Source organism: Bactrocera oleae, chromosome 2 (assembly GCF_042242935.1).
Source record: "Bactrocera oleae isolate idBacOlea1 chromosome 2, idBacOlea1, whole genome shotgun sequence".
In the NCBI taxonomy this organism is placed as follows: Eukaryota; Metazoa; Arthropoda; class Insecta; order Diptera; family Tephritidae; genus Bactrocera; species Bactrocera oleae.
This window is the reverse complement of record NC_091536.1, coordinates 5,907,969-5,931,809: the sequence shown is the minus strand read 5'-3', so window position 1 is coordinate 5,931,809 and position 23,841 is coordinate 5,907,969. Positions and strand designations below refer to the sequence as shown.

Here is a 23,841-nt window from a genome sequence, read left to right as displayed (position 1 = left end):
TACTACCTAATCTAGCTTATATAGATTATTTTCTCTCTCAATTTTGTTATTTGGATATCCCCAGTCAACATTATTGCTTCGTTGTAGCATGTTTCAACATTGCTTGCCTAATTTGTTGAGTAATTTTTGGTGGTGGTTTCGCGGCGCTTCTCCCTCCGGTGTTGCGTGCTGTTGGTGCTGGCCAATGAGCATTACCACATTAAGCTTGAGTTTGCTTACTCGTTCAACTGAAACATTAGCTTATTTTAAATATGGTTAAACGTAATATTTGCATTGAAAATATATTTTTTCACATAATTGGGTACATCTTTTCCAAATTACCAGTGGTAGTAATATTTGCATTGAAAAAATATTTTTTTTTTAAATAATTTTGTAAATCTTTTCCAAATTATCTGTGTATACTACATTTCCTTCATACACTTAAATACAAATTGCTTAGTCAATTTTGTTGTTGAATACAAAATTCTATTTATGCACAAGTATGGCATGTGAATAGATATCGAATTTATTGTTGTTGTGGTTGTAACGGCGAATTTATTGTCTCTTTCGGTGGTACTAATAATATTTGTCATGTCGCATGTCTCGTGCCCAATGATGTCATTCAACTTGAATTTATTGTGTTGCTACTTTCACGGCGCACAGTAAAGCGATCATCTTGGCGCCTACTTAATTGTATTGATAAGGTTTAAAAGGTCATTTAAGGGAATTACTTATATAAATATTCATATTAAAATATTCATTTAAAAAGGAAATATTTTGGAGAGTGTCCTACATACTTCGATAGGATAAACATTCGTTGCCTTTATGCTGGCAAAATTCGCCTGACGCTGCTATTTAGTAAATTAGAAATGATTTTAAAGAGGTGTTAGGAGATGATTAAAAATATTTGCACATATTTTAGGACGCGACATGAAGGTGTTTTTATTTTTACAGCTCACCAAAATAAAAGCGGATCCAATGAAGTTTACTGAGAGCTGCAATAAAACTGTTTAAGTAAAAAGAGAGCTTACCCACAAGCATTTTTTTTAAATTTAATTATTTAATTTAAAAAATAGGCAATTTCTAGAAAGCAAAGTTACACCTTCCCTAAGCAGGCTCACTCTTTTAGATCTCTGAGAAACCAATAGTTCATGGATATAGTTTTAAGCAAATGTCTAAAAGTATTTGAGTATTTCTTATAAATATATACTTATTATATATAAGCGCTAGTCTAGTCTAAAGCTTATTTTAAGTATTATATAAAGGTTTTATGGTTCTTTATATTTTATAATGTAAGCTTTTTTTTGGATCGAAAATTCTATTTCCTATGTCTGGTATTTAATTTGAATTACAGGCCGAATCAGAAGTAGCTGCATTGAATCGTCGCATTCAATTGCTCGAAGAAGACTTGGAACGTTCAGAGGAACGTTTGGGATCAGCCACAGCCAAGCTTTCGGAAGCTTCTCAAGCTGCCGATGAGAGCGAACGGTTAGTACACCTTTGTTTGCGAACTGCAACAGAGGATTTTTATTACCTCTATATATTAACTAAATTTAATATCCACTTAGTAATAAATGTATGGTAAATATATTTTGTACTTTATTCTTCATACTAGTGATATAGTTCAACAAATTTATTCCGACATATACAATAATTATAACTATTACAAATTCCAATATACAGGATACGAAAAGCTCTTGAAAATCGTACAAATTTGGAAGATGACAGAGTAGCTATTTTGGAAACTCAATTAGTCCAGGCAAAATTAATTGCCGAAGAGGCTGATAAAAAATATGAAGAGGTATATTTTTCAGTCAATAACTCAAAAGAGTTACTTTTAGATAGGGTCTTAGGGTTATTAGGCTTATATTTATTTTGAGTATTCTTGAAAAGGTTTACGAAATTCTAATTGTGGGTAATGCTCTCTACGACGTGTATTTTTTTTTTAATAGTTATAAGTTTTATGTATTCCATTTATATGTATGCACATATGAATGGGAATAACTACGCAGTATTGAGACGTTTGGATAGCAACGAGTCTTGCGGATTTCAACGAGTTTTCTACTGCTGTACATTTAGAATAAACCTATTGTATAAATAATTTTTAAGATATGGGCTTTAAGTTAACATTTTAAGCACATACATTGTACAATATGTCCTTTTCTATATTTTTATAAACTAATTCAAAGGTTTCTTAAAGACGAATTATTTTTCTATTATTTTCATTGAAAAATCTAATTTGTTTGCACAGAGAAAAAGAAATGTTAATTTATTTGAATTATATGATTAAAATGCTATTTAACACTATATAGTGTTTAGACTATGCGATTTTAAGAAATTTTTGAATTAATTACAACTTATTATGTAATACTTATTATAGTTGCTTGAAAAGGCATTTATCTAACTCAATCAACACATTTTTTTTATTTATTTTCTACAATATTTATATAAACTCAATATGTGATCTTGGTAAAACAAACCTCAACGAAAATGGTTCGCATCGCAACTATATTATCTATATACTTAAATTGCACGAAATAAAACCAAAACATATGAATATTCCTACTGTATAAATGTATGCAAACATATATAATATAAAAATATATATAAACAACGTATACCACCACCGACACCAATAATAAAACTGTTTCTGTATCTGTGTAACTACAACACTACATTGCCGACGCACTGATGGAAACACCTGAATGCTGTGCTTGTGCTAAAATGCATCATCGCCGTGTTTAATCAACATATTGTTGCTTGAACGGTCTCCTATGGGCATTGAAATCGATATAACATCAACTTCTTTATAACAATCTTGGATAATATGCAGCGCTCGCAAGATTCTTGAGAACCGCGCCCTTGCCGATGAAGAACGCATGGACGCCCTTGAGAATCAATTGAAGGAAGCTCGTTTCCTTGCTGAGGAGGCTGACAAGAAATACGATGAGGTGCAATATGATAAACCAATCATTGAGTTATTAGCTAAGCTTAGTTGTTCTATCGCTGAGTCGTCTTCATTCTTAAGAAACACTATACCCACTCTCACTACCAACAATGATATCGACAGCATCATCACTGCAAATGCAATTAATAATGTTACTAACACTAGTGATAATGTAAATGTAGTAATAGGCACTGATACTGACACTGACGCTGACGTTAAAACGGACGTGAAAACGAACACAGCCGATGACTCTACTGACGCTGCTAATGTTGATAAAGATGTCAATACAGCGGCACAAACGCCTACACAAGTAACTTGATTTTGCAATTATTAAAATGCGAATAAACTCAACAAAATTTGTATACAGAGTAACAACAAAAATGTCAATTTCTTGGAATATCATATGCATTAGTTGAGAGTTAATTGATAAAAATGATGACTAGTAGAGAAGTAAAAGGAAAAAAAGGACTTATCGATGATGACCAGATAATTAGGTAATGACCAAACCAAATACATACATATTTAAATATGTATGTGTTAAACGCTGCCCAAGAATTGCTAGCTGCATTCTGACGTGACTACACGCAATGTAAAGGATCTCTTAATTAGGCACTTTGGTTGTTGCTTTGTGTGTGTACACAAGAGAAAGAAACGTTGGCAACGCTAGCATGCACCATTTATATGAACGGAACCGGAACATAGTAACTGATACGGATATATAGGAATTGAAACTAAAGATAACAATAATTATTGTATAATAATTTTATATGTACGTTAATTAACAAAAACATATTGAAATTATATTTTAAACTAATGAAACTTGTGCTGCTACTATGTTGTATTTTCACTGAAAAGAATAAGTAAAGAAAAGTAAATATGTAAAATTTATAAAAAATAAATATGTATATATATTACGTGCATTGACTTGAAATAGGCGCAGTCAAGTGATAGTTGAGTGCAGGAGCGATATAAATGGCTGACTTATACGCGAAACAATTGTCAAGTAATATAAGGTTGCCTTTACAATATACAAATTTAAAAGTGATGAGCAAAAGTGGACGTAACTTCCTTGAAAACTCTTCCTAACTTTTTTTGATTAAATATGTGTATATATACATATATGCGTACGATATTATTTACATTTTTGAAATATTAACTAAATTTTTCCCGAAACACATTCGCCCACATCAGAATTAAATTGAAAATTTAATAACCTTAATTAAACAATTATAAGAAAAAGCAGAAAATGCATAGCCTTAAAGTGTATTGCAGTCCAAAGTGGTGCCTGATTTTGCCTTTTTCTATACATAAGAAAAAAAATTAAAAAATTCTATTATGCTTGATTTTTACCTTCAATATTATATAAGCACGTTAAAATTGATTTAATTTTAAATTAATTACTGCAATTGCACAGTTTGGTCTTACCATTTTTTTTTATTAATATATAAATTTAAGATTTAATTATTGGTTAACTGGTGAAAAAATTTTATATTTCAAATTAAAAAAAAAAATACATTTTAAAATTTGCATATTCTCCTGCACATGCACTTCTTTTTTTTTTCTATAAAATGCTGCCTTTTATGTTTGTAACAAATAACTGAGCAATACTTATAAATATTACAAAACTTCTCCAAAAAAATGTACATATTATTATAATTCAGAAATTTATTTTGGCCAGTTGTTTAAACAATTATATTTGCAAAGGTTTATATAAATTATCTACAAAATGTCAAATTTCTATATCAACTAATCTTGTATTTTATATTGACACACATTTACACATTTAAATTTTATATAACTGAGCACATCAAATTATTTAATTCTTATGAAATTTATATGAATATAAATAAAAATAAAAGTTTAATTGATTCAAAGCAAAATAATGGAGACAATAGCACGTCGTTTTTAATGAAATGGGAGCAATGGGAGCATTTTTCTTCGTTGTTTGGACAATGGTTTTTGTACATTACAAAAATATTCAAATTTGAATATAAAATATTCATTATTGAAGGAATTTCTTTGTTTTCTTTAGGCAGACATTAATGATTACTTTTTTCAGCTTTATAAGTTTCTTGAAATACGATACAAGTTTTATTAAGAATCTATACAGGCTGTGTGATGCTTAATACCATTTGAAATATTTTTTAGTTCAGACTATAGAAAACTAAAACTTATACAAATATATAATTAGTATACAAATGAAATAACAAAGACAACTGATATGGTAACTTATAATTGATCAGCTGCATGCGATAAGATTACATTCTGTCGTTAGATTAGTAACAACATGGCACTATTCTATTTGTCGCAACTTTATAATGAACTGCAAAATATTTTTTGATTTCGGCCTTCAATTGGCGCATTTGTCACCTTTGGTTTATCAAGCTTAAATCATTTCTTCAGCAACAATGACGTCAACACAGCAAATTGTGTGTTAAATTTAACCTTTTCAATGAAAGTACATATTTTGGAGAAACACAAAACGGAACAGGGTGCCGCTGAAGTACATTTTTGTTTGCTTAGTGCATATTATATTTTCCTAACATAAAATTATCAGATAAACATACATACATACGCGTGTTGTTTTTTTTTTTTGCCTGCATATGGCAATTTCTTTGAAAATGACTACCTTTATCTTTCGTCATATTTCACTTCCTCCTTTTGCCTGTGTTTTCGCCATTAAATTCAATACTTTATAAATGTACTTTCTTGTGTTTTCTTCAAATTGCCGGTGATTCCATCGCACCCTTTGAATTAATGAATCATGCTTTGTGAACTGAAGTTTGGTTTCTTGGGCTTTTCGGGCGTTGTGTACAAACACACATTCACCTACATATTAAGCTAACCAACTTGCTGGCGTCTACTAAGCCCGATTGTGATTCATTCGATTGCCATCTTTACTCAAACTAGTGGCGCAGAGCTATTTGTTATCACAACTTCACTATGTGGCATGTGGCCCTATAAGGCAATCATTATGAATCGAACGTTTGATGCATAGCTATTTGTTCATTTTGGAAAGCACAAGTTGTACAGGTATGTATCAACGTAGCTAAGGAAATGATAAAATAAATACACACATACATATGCATATTTGTGCAAGTACTAGATGCATATAAATTTTGCTCTTCTTAAAGGCTTATACATTCGTTTAGGTTTCGTATTCTGATAATGTATTATAGTTAAAAGCTAGGCATATAGTTTTCGATTTTGCTAATAAAATGTTGAAATTGAGTTCAACTATACAATATGGTCTTTGCAAAGAACCGCCTGTATTAGTAAAGACTGAAACTTTATCTGCCTTAATATTTGTAAATAATCTGCAGAACCTATACACCAATTATATTATGCTTTCCATGCATGATGTCAAATGAATTTCTTTCACATCCTTTTAAAATCCCGAAATTTTCGGTCACACAAAAACAATTTTTAAAATCGGTCTCAGAGACTCAGAAACGTGAAATCGTCAGAAAAAATTAAAATAGTTTCATGGTTCGACGAAAGGAATGATTTTAGGTACAATGAAACTACACAATTGTTACACATTTGTAAAGGTTTTAAGACAATTTAATCATATTTTGCCTTTATGACGACAGCAAAGTAATTTGTGGTTAACAAAAGAGATATCCAGTATAACTATATACTAGGCTAGGAATGCTGTGTCAACTTTTTGTAAAGCATTCGTTTAAATATAAACTAGTTGAAGCAAAATTGTACAAAAACCAAAATTATTTTTTACTACACTCAACGAAGAAATGCTATCCAGGGCTCACCAATCTTTTAATATATAGGTTTAAAAATTAGGGTACACAAAGTAAGCGCACAAGTTTTATTTACAGCATTCGTATATAAAGTTTTAATTTTTTTTATTTTATGAACATATGTAAATATTTATGACACAAGTTGTAGGTCATCATAATGTGAGTTGATAAAAAACATTAAGTACAGAAAAAAAATTTTAATATTCTTGATTAAGTTTATTATTTGCTTAATTTATGTCTCTTTGTTAAAAAGAGAGCAATCAATCTATAAATTGAAGCGTATAATTCATAACTTTTATTTCAATATGTCAAATTATTATCTGGAGTACTTGATGAGTTTTACTTGTCAACTCACAATATGCGTACTTATAGTAATACTAATCTATCAAATCAAGCAAGCTTTAAATTTTAAAATAAAATCGATGTTCTCGACTTAATTCGGATAGGATTTTGTGTTATCTGTACTTGCCTGCTTATTCATCTGTGTTCTTGCTGTTTGCTCGCCATTTCCTACGCAAACGTGCTCCTGACAAAAAATCAAATAAAGATTCTATGTACTGATAACTGTATATCTTTTGTATCTCAATTTTCCCGTATTTCCAACTACAATGTTTTACTATACAATAATGAATGTAAAACTTAATATGACAACAACTACAACACAACAACAACACGAACGCGTTAAATATCCAAAGGTTGCCCGTAAATTGGCCATGGTTGAAGCTGATTTGGAACGTGCTGAGGAACGTGCCGAGCAAGGAGAGAAGTACGTTTACTACACGAATGAATAACGCCAATTTTGCTCCACTGCCCTTAAAGCAGTTTGGATCACTAACACAGTTGTTGTTGCTTTTGTTAATGCCCTAATTAAGACAATAAGTGCAATATGCCGAAAAAAATTAATATGGAAAAAATGATAATTTTTAAAAATTAGTTCTAAGTATTCAGTTTGAATTTGTTATCGTTATTTTTTATTGCCCACGCAGAATCTGTTCTGCTCGACTAACTCACGAAAACGCAAGAAACCTAACCATTTTTTTTTTATATATTTCTTTATTTTTGTTTGTTTTTTAAATTTCCGTTTTGATGTTTATATATAAATCTAATTATTTTTGCCTGAATGCAAGATTAGCTAGCTAGTGAGAGCAAAATTTTAAATGAATTGGAAAAATGTGAATAATCAGTAAACAAAATGTGCCAAATTTTTTATTGCATGCGCCTATTTACTTGTAACGTAAAATATAAAAAAAATAATATGTAAACAAATGTGTACAAAAATGTTACATTCATTCAAATTCATGTTCAAAATTAGTAGTAGTAAACATTTGCAGGCGTGCACATCAAACATTTTCACATTTCTCACATTCATAAAAATGAAAATACAAAATTTACACTTAAAACAGCAACTAATTGAATTTTTTTACTTTTTGTATGTATTATTGCCGCTATATGCTAACCAAATGATAACCAAAAAAAAAAAATGAAACGAATAAATGTTGTCACAAACATTAACACTATTCGCTCGCTCGCCTTGCCGCTGCCTTTGGCACTGACACAAACGCCCATAATTGCCCTGTATTATGTTAAATGTCCCGTGTACATTACACTATGTGTTCGCAACGCTCTGACAATTAAAAAATTGGAACCAACTAACAACAAAGGTTGCCAGAAAGTTAGTCCTCATGGAACAGGATTTGGAACGTTCCGAGGAAAAAGTTGAACTTAGCGAAAGGTTTGTGCCGCTTTTTATGTGTTTTATGTTCTATTTTACGTATGCGTTTTGATATTATCTATCTACTAATAACAATTTATTACAAAAGAAATAGAAAAATTGAAGCCAATTTAAATCCGTATGAATTATATGTAAATACCTATGTATATTAACTTTAAAAAATGCACAACTTAATGATTAAAATATGGCAATCAAAATAGCCAATTTGTTGTGCGTAATTATGCGCCTATTATTCAAGAGAAATCAAATTTTTGTTTATTATCTTGCTTAATTCCAATTTTCAAATTGACCTTTTTTGATTCAAAAAAAAAAAATGTTTGAATATCCATAATGGTGATCATTCAGTAATTTTTTTGAGTCTACCTTTACCACTCCGCTACACGGACGCAGTCACGTCTTTGCAAAACCAAAATTTTATTTGGCTTAATTGTTTTAAACGCAGTACACTTGAAATCGGTTTTGCTTTTCTATCAAATGATATTTCTCTTCAGAAAGCGCATGTGTAAAAGTAATTCCTACCGCAGCTTGAGCTGGCACATCTATTGAAATCATCTCATTGCTATGCGGTGGTTTTTTAACATATTTTTTATTTGTTTTGGTTTTTTTTGTGCCGAGATTTCTCCTTATTGTTATTTTGCCAAAACGGTGAAACGCCAACTGAATATTTGGAGATCGAATAGGTGCACAAACGTGTGTACCAACATACATAGTATATCAGTATTTAATGTACTTTCAATATTTACCTGTGCACACACACACATTCACGCGCTTCGTATTAATAATAATGAGCATCTGGCGATGATTCGCTGATTCCTGCAGAGTTGCCAGTCATTTGATCGGAATTACTACATATTTTCGTCTGCATTTTGTTTTATTTTTTGACGCTGGCAGATTTGAAAGTGACTGCCAAATAAACACAAATAAATTTTGTCAGCAAAATGGATAACAGAAATTCAAGTGTCACTTGGTTTTGAAAAATTTCATGCACGATTCATCAATATATTATAAACTGTGTACAATTTTTATTCATTCGCCATTTAAAAAAATACCACAAACAAATATTAATATTTTTCCCAATTTCTTTTGAGTTGTTGGCTAATCTATTTTGCCGTTTTTTCGCGCTAACGTCAGGAATTTGATTTGTTGACACCATTTTTTAGTGTCACTTAAGGCACTCGTTGACGTTGGCCGCAAACAAAACTGTCGTTGTCGGCAGCAAATTTTGCATTTCATACTTTTCAAGGCTGTGATTTTGTCCCCTAATAATTTAACACAGTAATTCACATAATAAGTGAGTTCGTAATTAAACAATTTTCTTTTTTTCTCCAAAAATTGGCTGCAATTTTTTTGTGAATATACATAAATAGTATTTCTCTATTTGATTATTTAAAAATTTATTGTTTAACAGCAAAATTGTGGAGCTGGAGGAGGAACTCCGCGTTGTTGGCAACAACTTGAAATCCCTTGAAGTATCAGAGGAAAAGGTCAGTATGCACAATTTATCGTTTATGTATAAAATTAAATTTTTTTTCAGTTCCATTTTTTATATTTATTTACATTTTACATTATATCATTAAATTTTTAATTTTATAAAAGATAATATTTATATAAGGTATTATTCTGAAAGTCTGTAATGCGTAACAAAAGCGTATATTTTTCGATTAACTAATATCGAAGCATTTTGTTACCATAAAGTAATTATGCGCTGATTCATTGTTAAGCTGCTAAAATTGTAGCATATACTTTATTTATACAAAAACAATTTAATTCTACTTAAACTCTGAGAGTTGATTTCATTAAATGTTTATTTGTGTCAACACTTATAGTTCCATAATTCTAAATGAATTAATAATAAAAATAGTTTAGAACACAACTTTCAGAATTGTACTAAACTATTCTCATAAAAAAATTTTTTTTTTATATTATTATTTTTTTAATTTTTTTATTTTATTGTATTATGTATACATATTTGATTTATTTTATTTCTTTCTTTTGTTTTTTTAAGTATATAAGTTTTCCTATGTATACCTACTCGATTTGTTTTTATTATTTTATTTTTTTTACTAAGTATAAAAGTTTTACATTTTTTCTTGAAACTATTTACAAAATATATTACAACCGAATTTCCTAATTAAAAATATTCATGAATTTTTTGCAAAAAACTCCGTTTATTCCCCTGGTTTAACGCAAATTATTCCAAAAACTTAACTTCGTCGACTTCGCTGTTTAATCACATAAAGGCCAACCAACGTGAGGAAGAATACAAGAACCAAATCAAGACCTTGAACACCCGTCTAAAGGAGGTACTATAATTAGTAGCAATTTGAATTGCAATTTTTTTTTGCGAATTCAATAAAAAATGGACCCATTCACAAATCTATGAAATTTAGCAGAAAAACAATATAAATTGCAAAACAGCGCTATTTTTTATCAATGCAAAGGAAGGATAAAGCATTTTGCTTGCGATACTTTCTATAAATGATGTGAACTTTCACAATAGTCTCTGTGATTATTTAAAAAATCAAAAATTCGAAGGTAAAATTTATATTTTCACGACGTACCGTTCATTGAGTTAATGATAGCTAACTAAATTCATCGAATTGTTATTGCTGTTGCAATTCTACTCGTCATAAATAGCTTCTACATTCAACATTTAATTTTTTTCTTTTTGAAAATATAGGTACCAAAATGTCACGTTAGCTCCTCTGCTCGCTCTGCGTTTAAATTTTGTTGAAATATATATACTTGTATCATCCATTCTATGTGCATAATTTACATACATTATTGTTTTACGTACATATTATTTATATGTATATATACATATATATTCGATTTATATATACATATATTTACTTATAAAAAGTGATTAGCCTCTAACCTTATATCAAGCCTCTGCTCAAAACATAAATTATATATAATACAGTTTGCAATGCATATAAAATATCTACCGATTTATTGTTCCTATTGGTTGTAATTACTACAAATTGTTTTATTATCAATAATTTAATTTATTTTCAGTTTATTTGTAATTAAAAAACTTATGATTAACCAATTAAATTAAAATAAATAATTTTTTCTTCCTTTATTTTCATGTGTTATCCGCTCTGCTTGCTTGCTTGTTGTTGATTTGTACTTTTTGTTGTTGTAATACTTAATTACGATTATTGCTGCATTCCACGCCAAAACAAAAACAAAAACACTGCATTTTTATGTGTTGACGGACTGAATTAAATATTCGCCGGCAATAATTAATGCAACAACAAATGTATAAAAAACGAAACGCCGACAACAAAAAAATTACCACAACCGCTATCACCACGGCTGCAAACTAATACTAAATAAATTAAACACCAAATAAAAACGTTTCTTGCACGTAAACGTTTTGTTGTTGTTTTTGCACATACTACTTTTACTGCAACATTTAATGCGCTCAAATGACAACAAAAAAAAAAATAAATAAAAAATAACACTACTGCCAAATGTTCACCCAATAACCAATATGCACCTACTAAATTGTCAACATCACTATTTGTTGTTTGTCTACTTCGTGGAAAATAAAATAAAAAATACCGAACGCCACATTTGACCATTGTTATTGTTGACTACTGGCGGCGGCATTTTTTTTATTATTAATCTACGTATTGTGTTTGCTAACCCGCTGTTCTCCTTGACCCTACATAAAAATGTGTCATAAAACTGCAATTTAGGCCACGCAAAAAGAGGAAACTTTCGAGAGTCAAATCAGACTTTTGGATCATCAGTTGAGAGAGGTATTAATGCGTTTTATTGAATACTTAAAATACCAGTCAGTAGTTTGCTTTTTTTATTGACAAATGATAGGTCATTAAATTTAGTATAATTTCATATCCTTTTTTAAGTAGTTTCTAAATGGTATATGGGTATTAATATTTCATCCAAATATGTGGGTGTAACGAACTATTATTAATTAATTTTTATGAGTACTCAGTTTGAAAGCGATCGAAAATTAAATTTAAGCTTAGGTTTTATAGGGGACTTTCTTGATAGTTAAATAAATTTCTTTATTTGTGCAGTAAGCCTGCACTTGTTTGGTTTATTACCAATGTCAAAAAGTTATATTTAAAACATGTGCTTTTAAGAGGCTATAAGACGCCTTATGAAAGGAAATATATAATACAATTAAAAATTAAAATTACATTTCATCACATGTTCAATAATTTGTGAATTTTGGGTATTTACTATGCATATTATTTCCTTACTTAAAAAAAATTATATTCACATGTACTTTCCAATGCTACAATACTTTAATTCGAGCTTCCCATTTTTATACTACTTGTTATTATTGTTTTTATGCTCCCTAAATGCTTGAAACGCGTGAATATCACACGCATAAATATTTTATGCAACCAAAAAAGTATACGATGTTATTAAAAATATCGAATTGCACAAATTGTTATTCTCAATTTTAATTAATGTACATAAAAAATCTAGGATCCAATGTAAATTCTTGTAATATGTATAACCTGAGCTTATTCTTCTGTTTTTTTTGTGCTAATACACATACATACTACATTTACATAATATCTTTTTTTAGTTTATTTGCCATTAAAGTAATTTATAGAGTAGTAAAAGAAAAGTATAACAGTAATTAGATAGCGAATCTATATGAACCCAAACAACAACAGCGATCACCACACAACAGAAAAATATATCAGGGCAAGTAATATATTAAATATTAAACAATTCCACAATCGATTTAGGAAAAACTAAAGAGAAGCTAAAATAAAACATGCCACAAAACAAACTAAACATTCGGCAGTGATAGCTTAAATACTCTCTTTTGCATTTCCACACTACCCTAGAACTCACCACAAAAAAAAATGTATTATCATTATTATTAAAAAAAATGTTTATTTCAAAAATGTTTTTTTTTGTTATTATTAAAAAAAATTTTATTTAAATTTTTTTTTGTTTTTTTGTAAAACAACATTTAAATGCCAAGTCTAATTTAAAAATAGTGTACACTTGCATAAAATTGAAAACAACTTTTTGTGCATTGATTGACAATGGCTGCGAAATATTGCAAAAAAAGTTTAAACAAGAATAAATAAAGCAGCAAATATTTCTAACGTCACTGTTTGTAGCGGCGCTGACCCTCCTTGAGACATTGCACGCCACAGTGTAGTGCAAAATATTTGTGTGCCGCCTTTATTATGATTTTCATTAAAATTTTTGTTTGTATGATGTTTCCACCATATTATTTCTCGTTAGCAGTATTTACATTAATTCTTACTTCGTCCCACCTTTTTTGTGATTTTAACTTTTAATAAATTGTATAAGTTTTGCATTTTTTATATAATTTATATCCCGTTACTTATAATCGAAATTGAAAAATTAAAAAGAAATATATAAATTCAAGCACAAATTTAAATTATTAGAGCAGCGTTTGAAAGAAATCACTTCGGTAGATATTTTGTATAATTTGTGCCCACAATTTGTTCACCAGGTAAAAGGAAAATATTATAAAATTAAATAAAAGTGATATATTTTTCTTTTGTGTTTGTGTGCGTCGCCGTTGCATCGTCACGTTGTTTGCTGCGTTCCTTCGTTCATGTTTAGGCTCGTGAAGCGCAAAAAGAAAGCGAAAAGGAGATTTTTCAAATGAAACTTAATTTAGAAACTGTAAGTTGTACTTGCCCCAGTGTGTGTAGATATTTTATATGCATAAAGCCACACACAAAAAGTTTATTTCCATCGTAGATGCTGCTGCTGTCGAAAACAAAAGCAAAAGAATGTAGCAACTGTAGTTGGCAATTTAACAAAAAATAAAGAAAATTGTAGTCCTTTGCTGACAACTATGTAGTCTAAAACAAAATAAATTGGACAACGTATGAAGCTATTAAAAACTTTAAAATTGGTACTACTAGTTCGTATGCCCCGCATATAAGTACATATATTTTCCAATCAAAGTTATATAATAAGTTGTATTTTAGTAAAGAAACCTGAGTAAAGTAAACACACCTTTAAAAGCAAGTGTTACAACCATTATCATAATAATGTAGTTAAAAAAATAAAAAATAACTGTGAAGTATTACTGACCATATTATTTTACAAATAACATTATTATTTTATTTACAAGAATTAACAAGCTATTTAATATTATTTTAACAAACAAAAAAAAAATATATATATATATTATTAATAATAATAACGAAGTATGAAATATCTTATGATTTATTAGTCAGTAATTTTAAAATGTAATCAATAGTAACCAAAAATAAAAAGGACGAGTGTATTGCGCAGAAAACAATATCGATAAAACATATTAACGCTGGTTTTGGTAGTATTTGTGAAGCTTTTATCCCCTGAAGTGAACTGATAAATTCTAAAATGTTGCAGTGACAAGAAGAAAATTTAAATTTTGTAACAAAAATAATAATTACTACTTGAATGTATAAATGAGTAATTTTTCGCATTATTGGAGCTCAAAAATACATTTTGGTAAAATATGCAAACATTAGTTTATAAATATTATATAAAAATTGGAAAAAATATCTGTCACTGTACATTTTTACGTAGTCCATCTTTTATTGATATTCAAAATTAATTAAAAAAAAATATATATTTCTCTACACCATCAACTTATTTAAACAAAAACTAATACATTTTTTTATTTATATTTCCCACACAAACACAATTTTTTACTCGCCAATCAAATTCAACATTGACCTTCAATCGCTACACTCAGGCTGAAGCCCGTGCTGAATTCGCCGAACGTTCCGTTCAAAAATTGCAGAAGGAAGTCGACAGGCTCGAAGGTATGTCCATTAAAGACTTTTTCCGTTTAATTTTACGTATTTAAGGTATACAATTTATAAAAGTAAAATTGCATATATTTTTAGTAGTAGTGTTGTTAGTATATAGTACAACAATAAATTAAAAATTTTGCTGTAGTAAAATATATTATGTATATGGAATTTATTTATTACATAAATTTCGTAATTTTTGAGAAAATCTTTGAAGTTCATATTAATTATATAAGTTTTATTTGTTAGTCAGCCGCTAGGTCACACAGTATGGTAGCAGATAATACAGTTAGCTACATTTTCACTGTTATCTGTTTTCCTTTTGTTAGTGTTTTTTAATGTTCAAAAACTAAATTTTTGTATTTAAATATTTTTTCCCAAAGACAATATTTATAGTGTAATGTTTTAATGTTTTTTTAAATTTATTATATTATTTAAATTTATTGAATTTTTTATTTTAAATTACCGTTTGTGAAAATGTGTACATATTTTAGCGTAAAGCTAGAGAAGTGTATTTACTTAAAATTGTATGTATTGTTTACATATATCTATTTTTACTTACACGTTTATATTTTGCGTGTTATTATATTTGATTTTTTATATCTCTTATTTATTATTTTAATCAACGTTTTTTATTTTTGATTGGAGTTGTGCAACTGTACGCTGCGAAATCGATATTTAAGCCTCACGTTGCACAGCTCTTTTCGATTTTATTTTCCATTTATTAAAATTTGATTTTTTTTTTCATTTTATATGCTTGCCCGCTCGCTCGTCTACCTGCTCCGCCTACTGCCTGATGTTTAAATTATGACAATATGCTACTAAAACTAAATTATTATACATAACATATATATGTTTATATTGTTAATTTAATATTATATTTATTTGTTTTCATTGTTATACATATTTTTTTTTATTTTTGTGTATAATTAATGTTGTTAAATGTTATATAATTGCTTAAAACCTCCCTTTGTTTTTGTGCTTTTAATTTTTAATGTAAATTTTTTTAAAATAATCTTATGCTAACAACCATACAATATATGAACGCGTTAAAACATAAAACATCGCTTGAAATGAAATTAAATCGGTTCAGATGATCTGGTGAACGAACGCAATAAGAACAAACTGCTGCAGGAAGAGATGGAAGCCACTCTGCATGATATTCAAAATATGTGAATATCATAAGCTATGTATATCTACGCCACTGCCACTCCCACTCGCTCTCCATTGTGGCCTCCTCCTTGACATGTATACATGGAAACATACTTACATACATACATACTGTTTTACTATGATGAATCAATGAAACAGCTGCATGAAATAACCACAACAACAACTATTATAATAAAACAACGGCAAATTCGATGAAGTTTACAAAAGTATGCAAGAATACATATCTATATACATACATATATAGTGCCTTTGCTGTCGTATGCGGTGGCTAAAAAGGCCTCCTAATAACGAGCCAGCGGAGTGGGCATCCTTCCATAATATTAAAGTAATTAAATAATTATAATTATTTAAAAAAAGAAAAAACAAGGTTTCGTTGCAAAACGAATAGTGCAGCGTTACATAAACTAGAGCAGCAACAGCAATATTAAAATATTTAAAAAACAGTAGAAAAGAAAACGCAAATTTTATTATTATTATTATTATTATTATTTCTCTTTGTTTTGGTCGCAATTGGAAGCAGCAACAAATAATTCCACTAATTTCCATTTACAAAGTTTGTATGCAATATCAATTTTTCTTGCTAATTATTGTATTAATTCGATTAAGAAAATTATAAATTGTTTAAGCTTGAGTCTAAATTATATTATTGTATTTCGTACATTCCAATTATTGTGTAAAAAAATTCCATTTTATATATACAAAAATGTATTTTTAACTTTTCCGCTTCAAAAGAGTGCTAAAAATTTAACGAAACTAGTTTAGTTGATAAAAGTAAACGAGAAATGTTAAAATCGATCCCTATAAAAATCGATGCAAAGTATTTTTTATTATTTGACCTTAATTTATTCATTGTTTTGGCAATATTTTATTTATTTCATTTTTGTTTTTGTAAAATACTTTAAATCAGCAGTTTGACATTTAATTTATAAATTATATTTTATTATTATTTTAATTTTTTTTTTAAATCGCCATGATGCGCCTGTTGCTAAAAAATAATTTAAAGATTTCAACTAAAAAATATATGCTACATACAAACATATAATATTATAACAAATGCATTATTTGATGTATGCGAAGACATTAATTTATAATTTTTTTAATTTAAACATTTTATTCTATTTTTAACTCTGTGCGCTCGTATGTATTTTTCTGTTTAATGTTTAAAGCAAGACAAACAACTACTTCTATGTATTAATAATTATTTACTTGATTATTTTAAAGTAAAATACATTTGCAAAAAAAGACGAAAATCGAAAATGCCTATAATTTTATGTGTAATATTGCTAACATTTAAGTATTTCTCCACTGCCCTACTTCTCCTTCCTATTTGCTCCCTTGAACTCCACATCCCACGGTCCACATATACACATCCAATTAGAAGAACAATATAAAAGTGAAAGATAAAAAAAAAAATACGCATACAAAATGTTACAAAAAAAAACAGCAATTCTTCGCTCGATTTATTTACATGAGTTCAATCAAAATACGAAGGCAATTATTATTTAAATTTTTCATTGAAATACATTTACATATGATTCAGCTGGAATTTGCACAAATAAAGTATTTTTTCCAAAAATAAACTGTGCATTTTAAATGAGCATCCGTCTCGTGCGAATAACTGATATTATCAAGTAAAGTCCTCCATAGTGAATGTACCATATATTCGACGTGTTGTGCTATTGTAGTCCCGCCCAATTCGTGAGTCGTCGTTTTAAACATACATATTTACATTATTACAGTTAGGTTGGGTTCGTCAACACTTTTGCAGGAAAAGTGCGAAATATGTATGCTTCTAGGGTTAATATAATAATTTATTTTAAATTTCCTTTTATTTTTTATTTTATTCATTTTGCCACACCAACGCCGTTATGTTTACTTTACTGCTAATCGTTAACTTAACCACAACAAAACAAAACCCGTACAACCAAAACCAATCTACCAACCAACCCAACAACCATTCCAACGCACAAACGTACAAACGTACAATTAACCTATCAACAACGCCTTTGCACTACGTCGTACGTCGTCCGTCAACATAGATGAGATGATCATAGAGAAGGAGCACTACGCCTTGATCGGCGACAGTCTTGATATGGCATTCGTTGATTTGATGGGTATGGAACCATTCTACACCGATCGTAATCCCAAACCGCCAACACCCAAATTACCTACACCAACGCCTGAAGAAATCGCCGCTGCCGAGGAGGCGGCTGCTGCAGCTGAAGCTGCTGCTATAGCTGCGGCTGAAGCGGCCGAGCGTGGTGAGGCGATTGAAGGTGCTGCCGAAGGTGCACCGGCAGCTGGTGAGGGTGTAACCGTAGCGGCTGAAGTGATACCTGAACCAGTGAAAGAACCCACACCACCGCCACCACCTCCACCACCATTTGAATATGCCATCGATTTACCACCAGAGGGTGCTGAAGTGCCATACGTTAAGAACTTTGACCCCAATTCAATTCCACCACCAGCAGAGGAAGCACCAGCGGAGGGCGCTCCAGCAACAGAAGGTGCTCCACCTGCGGAGGGCGCTCCAGCAACTGAAGGTGCTCCACCTGTGGAGGGTGCCGCGCCTGTGGAAGGTGCCCCAGTACCAACGGCTGAGGGTGCGCCACCATCCGAAGGTGCACCACCAACTGAAGGCGCACCGCCAGCCGAAGCTGCGCCAGCACCAACAGCAGAAGCTCCGGCTGCAGAAGCACCAGCACCACCACCTGCGGAAGCAGCACCAGCTGCCCCAGCTGATGCACCACCAGCATAATTGGATACTTCAACTAAAGGATCGTTAAATGAACTATGATGAAATTGAATACTGTGATTAACTGCGATTTTCCAAAATAAAACAATAAAAAATTACTAAAATTTTTCTATACTACAAGTGAAATACGATCTCGGATTTGCAACCTGCTCGACGATTTGTTTAATGATGCCTGAACTGAGCTTGTGCTCTTCTGTGTCTTAACGTCTCGTCCCTCTTTTGCTTGACTAACAAAACAATTTCCACTAACAAACCAGCCAAAAATATTCCGCCTTACAACTTCAAGACATTTTTCGCACCTTCTTACACTCTCATCAATATTTAATTGGCTCTACTATAAGTTTTTCTATTTTATTTGTTAATTTCTAATTAACTTGCACATTATTATATTTTCAATCTTTTCACTGCTCGCATGTTCTTGCTACTATCTTCTCGCATTTTTGCTCATCAAATCATCATGCTATCGCTAATACAAAAAAAAAAAAATAAATACAAAAAAAAATTCTGAACGCGCTAATTCCATTCCGGAAAAAATCAAGATGATTTAATTGTTGAGAAAGAGCGTTATTGTCTCATCGGCGACAGCCTTGATTTGGCCTTCCTGGATCTGATACCGGGACTTGAACCATTCTGGACACCACGTAATCCTAAACCGCCAACACCTAAATTGCCAACACCGACACCCGAGGAGATTGCCGCGGCCGAAGCAGCCAAAGCTGAGGCAGAAGCAGCAGCGGCAGCAGAAGCGGCGGCAGCTGAAGCAGAAGCCAACGCGCCCGAAGGTGAAGAGGGTGCAGCGAGAAGAGTTTCTGGTGTGCCTCCAGCTGAGGGTGCACCAGCAGAAGCTGAACCAGTTAAAGAACCAACACCACCACCGCCACCACCACCACCGTTTGAGTACTCCATCGATTTGCCACCAGAAGGTGCTGAAGTGCCATTCGTTAAAAATTACGAACCACCACCACCAGGCGCAGAACCAACCGAGGGCGAAGCTGCTCCTCCAGCTGAGGGTGCTCCACCAGCGGAAGGTGCTCCAGCAGCACCAGAAGGTGGTGCACCTTCTGCGGAGAGTGCACCAGCTGTACCTGCAGAAGGTGCTCCGCCAGCAGCAGATGCACCACCACCAGCTGAAGGTGCACCAGCGGAAGCGGTTGCCGCACCACCAGCAGATGCTGCCGCTCCTGCACCGATCGCCGAAGCGGTTGCGGCACCACCCACGGAAACTGCACCCGCTGCAGAGGCAGCACCCGCTGCAGAGGCCGCACCCGCTGCAGAGGCGGCACCCGCTGCAGAAGCTGCTCCAGCGGATGCTGCGCCACCCGCAGAGGCTGCGCCAGCAGCTGAGGCCGCACCAGAACCTGCGCCCACCGCTTAATTTTTAATCATAAATAAAACTAAAACCCTAATTAACCCATAAGCACCTGGAGTGCAGGGCGCGAACCTCTTCTTTGTACGTGACAATGTCATAGGCGTTAAACACAGCCGCTACAAAAAGCTGCCAGTTTTAGTTGTTTGCATGAACGCGTTTAGTTTAGAGGATCCATAATTATTTACACACATACAATTCTTTGAATACCTACCTATTTAAATTAAAACTATGCATTTGTTATGTTTTTTCCTTACTTATTAATAATAAAAAATCAAAAAACAAAATATATTAAACTCTATTGAGCCAATGTTGGGTACTGCATTGCTATGAACGGAGTGTTTTTGTTATTGCTTTTCTTCATATTTAATGCTAACAACGACTTGCCAAGCTTGATTCAATTGTATTTTTGTTTCGAGAAAACGCTATTTAAATAATATAACAGCAAACACCGCAAAGTGACGCGGCTACCGCACTAACAACTCAAGATGCTGCTAAGCCAATATGCAAATGAAGCTGCTTTTGAACATTGCGCCGTCTAATGAAGCAAGAAAGGTAAACTTTACTTTCATTTTAAGTTAATTGTTTACTTTTATTTGTTTATTATTTATGTATTTGTGTTTTTTTTTCTTTTACTGGAAATTTTTTTATTTTATTATTTATATGTTTACGTTTTTTTTTTTAACTTGATAAAAAAGAGTTATTTGTTTACAATTTTATTAAATGAGTTGGTTTGTATTGTCAAAGAGTGTTTATTTGCGTAGAAGACATTTATTTAAAATAAACTGTTTTAAGAGAATTTTAAAATATTTAATAATAACTGATAAGTGACATTGCGTATATTTACATAATTTTACAACAATTTGTATGGTGTTGCTTGACTATTTTTTAATGCCAAAATATGATTGTTTGACATATTCTTTGCAACCAACTCGCGTTCGCTATGTTCTCAATATTCGAATTTCACTTTCACTAATTATTATGAAACTCAATATATATTTTGAAGTTCTGCAAAATTAAATTTAAAATTAGCTATCCGAGTTTAATTAATTACTGAATTAAAAATATTTTTGTATTATAAGTATGCCTAATTTTCCGACTAAACCAAACAATTTGTTTGTTTCACAAGTGCGCATTCCAAATGTTCTTTAAAAAATAAATAACTTATATCAGCTTTTTTAAAGCCTTTTTTATACAGTCGGAAAAAACAAAAAAAAAAATTTTGTTTAAATAATCTTTTAAATGTAATTAATACATGTATGTATGTATATTAATTTGAATTTATATTTTATTTTTGTATGTATGTATACTGTCTTACTCAGGTTACTTTATTGTTTAAAAATTTATTGTTATGTATCATGTATTTACATCCTTAATTTTATGTATTATTAACTTATTTATGTTCTTTGTATAAATTTCATTTCATATAAATTTTATTTTAATTATTTTACACCTTTCTTTTAACCCAATCAACTTCATTAGACGACCTTGTCTTGGAGAAGGAACGTTACAAGGATATTGGAGACGATCTCGATACCGCCTTCGTCGAGCTCATCCTCAAGGAACAATAAATGCCTTACAACAATTATTGCCACGACGAAACTCCAAACAACAACTACAAGCAGCAGTTGTCCTACACGGAAAACAATTCAATTTTCTTTATGTGTTTTTAGAATATGTATTTAGTTTTATTAATGCTGCGACGACGACGTGTGTATCAATATTTGCTGCGTCGCTTACCACATATGGTTGATTTGTATTTCGTATTTTAGACATTTTTAGACTGTAGTTGTTGCCTTTGGCTAGTTGTAAAGCTTACTGATGATGTTAACCAAGAAAGCAAAAATATTAAATTGTGTATTTGTATTTATTTAGTTTTATTATTTGCATATTTTTCATTTCACTATACCACTAGAAACTCGTTTTAAACATTTATGTAACACCTATGCACGCTCTTGTAAAAAAAATTAAAAGTATATAAGCAATAAATATTGATTTCACGAGCATATAAATGTTGAAAATAAAACGTATTTTATTTTAATATTTATAAAATAAACTGAAGAGTAAACGAAAAATAATAATATACCTACATATGTATATAAATTATGATTTAACTCCAATATTTTATATGGTAAACAATAATGGTGGCAAAAATTTGTTATTATTTCACAATTTCACGTTCATCACTGACAAATATTCTTTATCTCTTACATGTCTTGCCCCTGCCAAAAAAAATTGCAGCCGAAGTCAGTAAAGGCCTGGAAAAGTACAAAACCATTGCACAAGAGTTGGAATATGCCGAACTGAACAACTATTAAACATTTGCGTTGACAATAGCAGTTTTTTCAGCATAAAATACAAAAAATAAAAATGAAGCATAAGCGAAATCTACATCTAGCATCCACATATAATATTATACTACAGTACCAGTGAAGTGGAAAATGTAACGCTGTAATTAAACACGATCAAAAAACTATCCTCAAGCGAAACAAAAAAAAGAAAAAACAGCAACAAAAATTACATTCAAACTATAAACACATTCCATATTACAGAAGAAATCTAAAAAAAAAACAATATTGAATACAAATTAATTGAACGTATAAACTGCCTTCTTGCTAATTAAGTAGTGAAACCATGCATTGGTATCAAAAGATTTTTTATAATAAAGCAATTTATGCAAAATTATTTTAAGCAATGTGTAAAATGTAGCCTTCATATAAACAAAAAATTAAATTATCAAATTTCCCCAATTAGTTTTCGCAACTTTCGGAGAAAGAATTTCATTTCCTAAACTCTTCAATAGAAATAACATTCAATAAAGCTCAGTAATTACACACACATATATTTTTCTATTGTACTTTTAAGCTTTAATATATATTAAATTACATACATACAAACAACAAAATTGTGTAATCTTGTTCTACTAGAAGGCAATTGCCTGGGAATTTTAATTCAAGCGTAGGTTTTCTATTATAAAATCAAACAAAATATATAAATCAAATAAACAGCACATACAAGTATATACTTGTATATGTACATATGTACATGAGTATGTATGTAAGTGTTGCGCTGTTCTAAATTGCATAAATAAAGCGAAAAATATAAAAATAATTAATAATTTTATTAAAAACAAAAATTCAAAGTGTGGAAATGATGTTTTAATAAGGCATAATATATTTGAAAATATACATGTATTTATAAAAAAAAATGTTTGATTAACAAAAACTAAATAAAATCATCGAATAGTTTTCACAAGGTATTTGATGAATTCGACGTATTTTTCTTTATTGAAGGGTAGATCAAGACTAATGTAAAGCAGATATATATGTAGGTAGCCCCAGTCGGG

The 23,841-nt window shown here is 30.7% G+C and overlaps 2 protein-coding genes across 18 annotated transcripts in view; one reads left to right on the top strand and one right to left on the bottom strand.

The window, feature by feature from the left end:
* Window positions 1-23,763, top strand: part of Tm1 (tropomyosin 1) — a 45,167-nt gene extending 21,404 nt beyond the window's left edge. For 2 of the 17 annotated variants that reach the window (XM_014235893.3, XM_036373343.2), the window contains 7 exons: window positions 1,334-1,467; window positions 2,813-2,930; window positions 7,380-7,450; window positions 9,825-9,900; window positions 10,657-10,719; window positions 15,144-15,213; window positions 21,978-22,361. In XM_014235893.3, coding sequence (XP_014091368.1) covers window positions 1,334-1,467; window positions 2,813-2,930; window positions 7,380-7,450; window positions 9,825-9,900; window positions 10,657-10,719; window positions 15,144-15,213; window positions 21,978-22,066 — 621 coding nt within the window. In that variant the 3' untranslated portion in view covers window positions 22,067-22,361. Of the gene's footprint in view, window positions 1-1,333; window positions 1,468-1,662; window positions 1,781-2,812; window positions 2,931-7,379; window positions 7,451-8,345; window positions 8,417-9,824; window positions 9,901-10,656; window positions 10,720-12,123; window positions 12,187-15,143; window positions 15,214-16,294; window positions 17,955-18,413; window positions 19,244-21,977; window positions 22,362-22,736 lie in introns of those variants that run through there. The other 15 variants (XM_014235894.3, XM_070107609.1, XM_014235898.3 and 12 more) reach the window with 12 other exon arrangements.
* LOC138855800 (glycine-rich protein 1-like) lies at window positions 20,078-20,596 on the bottom strand. Its single transcript, XM_070105818.1, has 2 exons — window positions 20,551-20,596; window positions 20,078-20,499 (listed from the first exon to the last, which is right to left on the bottom strand). The coding sequence occupies exons 1-2, from the start codon at window positions 20,594-20,596 to the stop codon at window positions 20,078-20,080; spliced, it is 468 nt and encodes a 155-aa protein (XP_069961919.1).
* Window positions 23,764-23,841: the final 78 nt, after the last annotated feature.

Coding starts and splice junctions, on each gene's coding strand:
- LOC138855800 (XM_070105818.1), bottom strand. CDS start 20,596: ATGACATTGTCACGTACAAAGAAGAGGTTCGCGCCCTGCACTCCAG. Junction 20,500..20,550: donor GTTCGCGCCCTGCACTCCAG/GTGCTTATGGGT, acceptor TTAAAAATTAAG/CGGTGGGCGCAGGTTCTGGT.